This window comes from Pinus tabuliformis, chromosome 6, assembly GCF_031772625.1.
Source record: "Pinus tabuliformis cultivar Carrire ecotype Pingquan chromosome 6, CPIR1, whole genome shotgun sequence".
In the NCBI taxonomy this organism is placed as follows: domain Eukaryota; kingdom Viridiplantae; phylum Streptophyta; class Pinopsida; order Pinales; family Pinaceae; genus Pinus; species Pinus tabuliformis.
Window position 1 is genome coordinate 1,864,868,641 of NC_142292.1, and position 6,883 is coordinate 1,864,875,523.

The 6,883-nt window shown below is 38.7% G+C and overlaps 1 protein-coding gene across 1 annotated transcript; it reads right to left on the minus strand.

Annotated features, from left to right (window-relative positions):
- Window positions 1-480: 480 nt before the first annotated feature.
- LOC149266547 (bifunctional dihydroflavonol 4-reductase/flavanone 4-reductase-like) lies at window positions 481-6,016 on the minus strand. Its single transcript, XM_089408587.1, has 6 exons — window positions 5,681-6,016; window positions 3,412-3,561; window positions 2,761-2,974; window positions 2,408-2,554; window positions 796-937; window positions 481-715 (listed from the first exon to the last, which is right to left on the minus strand). The coding sequence occupies exons 1-6, from the start codon at window positions 6,014-6,016 to the stop codon at window positions 637-639; spliced, it is 1,068 nt and encodes a 355-aa protein (XP_089264713.1). The 3' UTR covers window positions 481-636.
- Window positions 6,017-6,883: the final 867 nt, after the last annotated feature.

Genomic DNA, 6,883 nt, shown 5'->3' on the forward strand with positions numbered 1-6,883 from the left:
AGTCTTGAAGAGAGAACCCATTTATAAGGTGCAGAGGAACAAAGCACCAAGCATACAAGCTTCTGTGGAAAGAAAAAGAGAACAAAAAGAGCTAGATTTGTCCGCCCAAAACAAAAGGAGAGGCATGAAATGATGAAGAGAGCAGCAAAAGTAGCCACTCCTTCCCCACCCCCTCAAACTCTCCACCTGAATCAGACCGAAAACATGGCTTGGTTGAAATTTTTGATGACAGCCTTGAATTTGCAAAGAAATTAGGGTTCCTGCCATGAATGTAATTTGCAAATAAATTAGGGTTCCTTCCATGAATGTATGGATGGTGAATGATTATGTATTCTAGGTATCTCGAAGGTCAATTACTCTAGATTTAAGGCATTATTTCACTTGATGAAGTTAGTAGAAGATAAGTTTGCAAAGTCTGTTTCATGCAACACACTTTGCAAACTTATCTTCTACTAACTTCATCAAGTGAAATAATGCCTTAAATCAAGAGTCATTGACCTTCCAGAATACATAATCATTCACCATCCATACATTCATGACAAGAACCCTAATTTCTTTGCAAATTACATTCATGGCAGGAACCCTAATTTCTTTGCAAATTCAATGCTGTCATCAAAAGTTTCAACCAAGCCGTACTTAAAACGAGAAGCCCATGTCCAACAATTTCTTGGAGGAAATGAGCACACTGCTGATCAGATCCTCCTCTTCATAAAATCTGCAATTTACATGATACAATCTAGTCACCCAAATGCAAATTTTTATAAACAATATGAGAAATATGAAAGGGTAGCTTACTTGACTGGTAGATTGAATTGTGGATAGCGTTTGCGACAGAAATCCCCCAGTTCACGAAGAGTGAGAGACTGAGAAGAGCATATATATCGACCTTCAGCAGATGGATGCTCCATCAAGAATATGTTAGCCCTGCATACGTCCTCTGTATGAAGTAATGCAATGGAGCCGATGAGATGCTGGAGTTCCCTTAACCACTCATAACACTGGGTATTTCCTGTAGCATAAAATACTCTCCTTAAAGGAATGCTTTGCCAAGAACGTACATTAAGTTATTCAGTGTAGGTATACATTTTGAGCAAATCTAATGATTGAGAAAATAAGTTTTATGGTAAGAAATCTAATGATTGAGAAAATAGGTTTTATGGTAAGAAGTTATAAGGACAGTTAAATAATGGAGTAATGGTATATTTTTGTTCACAAAATAATAATCTTAAAGTGTATAGAACCATTTTAACTATGAATTGGAATTAAAGTATAAATATTTTTTGGAGTGTATTTTTGTCTTCATAAATGAATTCAGTTTCTTGAAATTTTTCTTGGGCATTATATATATATATATATATATGGCATTTTTGAATTCATAAATGGATTTAACTATTAAAATTTTTCTTTTTTTGAAATTGCTTTTGGGCACATGGTGAGAACTTCTATCTTGATTAGAACAAATCTTTGGTGGATTTTAGCACTCGCCTTCAAAGGGGATCAATACCATACCACTTGCATTAATATTGGGAAGTATATATTGAAGAAAAAATGACATAATATATTGAGCATATAATAAGGGGTAAAGGGTTTTTATATGTTGTGTATAAAAAATGTTAATGAAAAATGGGTGCCTATAATATCTAGTGAAATAAGGGGTTTTATAAATTGGGAAGGTGTATTTAAATAAATTGATTTATAGAATTATTTTCCAATATGTAATCAAATTAAGGGCATTGTTTAGTATGTCAGGATTTCATTGAGTAAAACCCCGTAATTTTTAATTTTAGACAAAATTTGCTTAAAATATATATATATCTAAAAATGTGTTCTAAAACTTGAAATATAAGAAAAGGGAATCTCATTTATACCATGTCAACTTCCTTTGGGATGCCTGTATACGTCTTCACATAGTCATTCTAGAAGAAAGATCATATACATTGAAATATTTTATTTAACATTAATAACAAAATATTTTATCATGATCTAATATTAAAATAATTTTTTTCTTTTACTTTCTCTATATATGAAATTGATGTTGAAATAAATCAATTAACATAAATACTGTAAATATTTTTAAAAACTATAAAAATTATACAACAATAATAAAAATAAAAATAGGAAAACAAATTATTTAAAACATGATATTTTATTTAAATTAAATATACTAATTATCAAATTATTAAATCTACACCATTTATAATTTTCTCTTTTCACAAAAACTATAGATCCACATAAACCACACCTATGAAGAACCACTATTATTACTATTTCATATATAAGTGTATCACTTTGTTACCGAGACTTAAGCCATTAATGGAAATCCAGAAACGTTGGTCCAAAAGCAATCCACGTGTTATTGGCCACTGGCCTTTAATGACCATAAGTTTGAAGAGCAGGAAAAGCATACCTGTGATCACGGCTAAAGCTTCTTCAATGCTAGCGGGAAGTGTAGGTGTAAGAAGAAAAGGGCCCGCAACTAGCGATGCCGCTATTGTCACTACTTCGATTCCATTCTCCAACCCAAACTGACGCGCTGTTTGCTCTCCTGAAACATCTGAATATCAAAAATCTCATTACTCAGTTTCAAATAACAATATATTTACCAATGTTAATTTAATAATTGGTTAGATTTTTGACAACTATATTGGCTGGTTCGAAACTCGTTTACAAATAAATTTTAATGTAATTATTTCAGAAATTCTGTTCTTATAAACCTTTTTGAACTTCACTATCAAAAAAATAGAAAATCAAACATTGAACATACCCAGAAAATAGGCCCTTTACGCTTGATGATATCAGCGTTGCTCCAGCAGGATTCGTCAATACAGTCTCCGAATTCGCCCTTGTAATTCAGCGGAGAAGCTGCAGATATTGAGGAAGTGTATATTACACGCCTCACAGTTTTGGCCTTCTCGCAAGCCCTCAAAATATCAAGGGTCCCATTAACCTCAGCTTCAACGACGCTACTCTGTGTCTGGAAATAGAAAAGATAAATCTCATCCTCAGTTATTTCAGATTTGAAGAATATTTTGAAATCTTACCCTTTTTATATTTTGGAATCTTATTCTTAGGAGATTAAATAATTAACTGCGAAAGTCCATTGTTAATTCCAAGAATATTATGGAATCAAACAGATTAGGTCAATTATTTATATGACCATGTCTATCAAAAACTCAAATATTTTGAGAATCCACATAAAATGCCCAAGACAAATATGGGCGAGGTCAATTATTTACATGGCCATGTCTTTTAAGAACTCAAATATTCTGAAAATCCACAATCTACATAGAATACCTACCCTAAAATTCTGAAAATCCACAATCCACGTGGGATACCCACAATAAAATTCTGAGATATTCCCAAAATCAGCTATCAACCTAAATTCAATCTGGATATTTGATCATTATTTACCTCTGCGTCTATGGCAAAATCCATCGGTGTCGCCAAGAGAATGGCGAACAAACAGCCCTGAATGGCAGTATCGAAGCTGCCCTTTTCGAGGAGATTGGCTTTGAAGAGCCGAAGTGTCACGCCCCTACACCTGCGGTGATCTTCCAACCGCTTGTAGCGAGGTGCGGCACCACTGAACGCTTTCTTTTTAACAATACTAACGTTTATGGGCTACGCCTATTCCAACATAAACTTACTTAACTTGTGTTCTTATAACCAGATGAAGCGTTATCCTTTATACTTTAACAAAGAACATTCTCAATCATTAACCATGTACAATAAACCGAGAACAATACACAAGTATAAAGGGAGGGGCAACTCCCCGAACAGTCTGCCCAACAATAATATTATGTCAAGAATATCAGATTTTACAACAAATGTGTCTTGGCTGAACCAAGTCTCACACTTAACCAATTTTCACAAAATACAGGCCACCTGCCTTTTACAACATTTCATGCACCCTTGCATAAGAGGGAGTGCTCAGCCGAGCCACTCAACCTCCCTACCAAATCCTACATAAAACCGTGTACAAGAATCCACTCACAATGGCACTCTTTGCCAACCTCCAACCAAGATAAACTGCGCACTTCCTTCAAGCCTAATGCGCATGAGATATGCGCATTTACCTACCTAAGACTGCGCAGGTTTTACCCCTTTACTCAAGAGATGTGAGCGAAGTTTCTTGTTTGAAATGAGCTCCAAGCTCACATACTTATACCCATTCTAACGCAGATTTGCAAGGGGGTGTGCAGCCCATGGCCGACCCCCTTAACTCCATGAACATACGCCCAAACGCCTTATTAACATGTCGGCCTTTACATTTTTAATATCGCATATAAAAGGAGTTCAACACTTAACCATTTTTAAGCGTTTTCTCCCTAACGTCACATATTAATGTCGCATAATGTTTGGATGACCGTCGCACTTCGTCGCACAAGAGCGCCCGCCCGTCGCTTGTTCGCCCGCTCGTCGCACCATCGTGCGCCCGTCGTGCCGCGTGCCCGTTGCTCGTCTGCCCGAGTTGCGAAGGCCTTACATTCTCCTCCATCTGAAATCGTTGTCGTCCTCGACAACATACCATCTCGGTAGCTCTCTACCAAGATCATCATCATTCAGGATGTCGACCTTTCTACGCAAGGCAAACATCCTTGAAACATATGTAGAGACTCTTTCTCCACTATGTCTCGGCCTAGTGGCCACTGCCACCAAGCTCACCATCAATAATCCATGCTCAGGTCCATGGAAACTCCATCCATCTCATCTGCAACATGTTGTTCATATCAAACCGACTCTTGATGTGCCCCATTCAGGTCCATGAAGCTCTCTCCATCATCTGCAATGTGCCACCCTCAAGTCTCCATTCAACTCTTGATGTGCCCCATTCAGGTCCATGAAGCCCTCTTCATCATCTGCAATGTGCCATCCTCAAGTTTCCATAGCAAGTCCTCCTGCATAACATTCCTGCCCTAGCACCTTGTTAGGATGTCCCTTGACATCTCTACAAGTGCTTCCACACAATGTCCTTGCATAGTTCTGCCATGCTTCATGTCTTCAAGTCTCCAACCTGATGTCCATGACTAAGCTGCCCATGTAGTTCAACCAAGTAGACACATCACAACATCTGGCCATCCCATCCAAGTCTTCAACTTTCGGTTTAGTGAACTCGATCACCCAACCATCTCATCATTGCATCATCATGTCATGAGTCCCTTCACCATAGCTCCTCCACCAAAGTGTCCACCAAGACTACCTCTTGGTCTCGGCCATGAGAAGTCCACCCAAAACATCACAAGTGTGTGCCCTCCTCAATCTGTCTATGAGTCATGCGGGGCACTTAGCCAAAGTGGCTAAAGCATGACCCAATCCTCCACAACGATCATCAAGTCCCACCCTTGTCAAGGGCCTTTGCACCTTCAACCATAAGGTCACAAGTAGCCCCAACAAGCTCTGCAATAGTTGACAATCCTTGCTTCTCCATACAAGGTTCCATCATAGTCATCCATGGTAAGATGTCTCCTTGCCTTGGCAAACTGACTTTGCCCTTCATTGCACACGGTCCATCTACCAAATGCCCAAATGAAACACAAGTACCAATACTTACTTCATCATCATGAGGCTCCTCCATGTGAGTGACCTCATCCATACATGTTGACAAACTGCACGATCCTGGTTCAAGTTGATCAGCCTCAAGTTCATTCTTCATCGTAGTCATGTCTTCAACATCCTCGACCATCACGAATTCCTCTTCCTTGATGGCACAATCTTGCTCCATTGTCCAACCGGGTTGAAGAAGTTCTTCCTCAGCTTCCTTCTTCAAGGCTATGAGATGCTCCAATTCCTTCTTTCTTATCTTGAGCCTCTTGAATTCAGCTTCAATCAACTCTCCTTCCTTTGCAAGCTTCATATCAGGAACCCCTTCCTTAATCAAGGTACGGAGAGCATTCTTAGTTTCAAACATCCTTTTGCCACATTCTTCGAATTCTTGCATTATTCTTCCTGACTCTTCAAGTAGACTCTTTCCGAATTCTTTCAAGGATGTATAACCCAATTTCTGCAAGATAGACATCTTCATCTGTCACCAGCTCCGACCGAGCTCTGATACCAACTGTCACGCCCCTACACCTGCGGTGATCTTCCAACCACTTGTAGCGAAGTGCGGCACCACCGAACGCTTTCTTTTTAACAATACTAACGTTTATGGGCTACACCTATTCCAACATAAACTTACTTAACTTGTGTTCTTATAACCAGATGAAGCGTTATCCTTTATACTTTAACAAAGAACAGTCTCAATCATTAACCATGTACAATAAACCGAGAACAATACACAAGTATAAAGGGAGGGGCAACTCCCCGAACAGTCTGCCCAACAATAATATTATGTCAAGAATATCAGATTTTACAACAAGTGTGTCTTGGCTGAACCAATTTTCACAAAAGACAGGCCACCTGCCTTTTACAACATTTCATGCACCCTTGCATAAGAGGGAGTGCTCACCCGAGCCACTCAACCTCCCTACCAAATCCTAGATAAAACCGTGTACAAGAATCCACTCACAATTGCACTCTTTGCCAACCTCCAACCAAGATAAACTGCGCACTTCCTTCAAGCCTAATGCGCATGAGATATGCGCATTTACCTACCTAAGACTGTGCAGGTTTAACCCCTATACTCAAGAGATGTGAGCGAAGTTTCTTGTTGAAATGAGCTCCAAGCTCACATACTTATACCCATTCTAACGTAGATTTGCAAGGGGGTGTGCAGCTCATGGCCGACCCCTTTAACTCCATGAACATACGCCCAAATGCCTTATTAATATGTTGGCCTTTACATTTTTAATATCGCATATGAAAGGAGTTCAACACTTAACCATTTTTAAGCGTTTTCTCCCTAACGTCGCATATTAACGTCGCATAATGTTTGGATGACCGT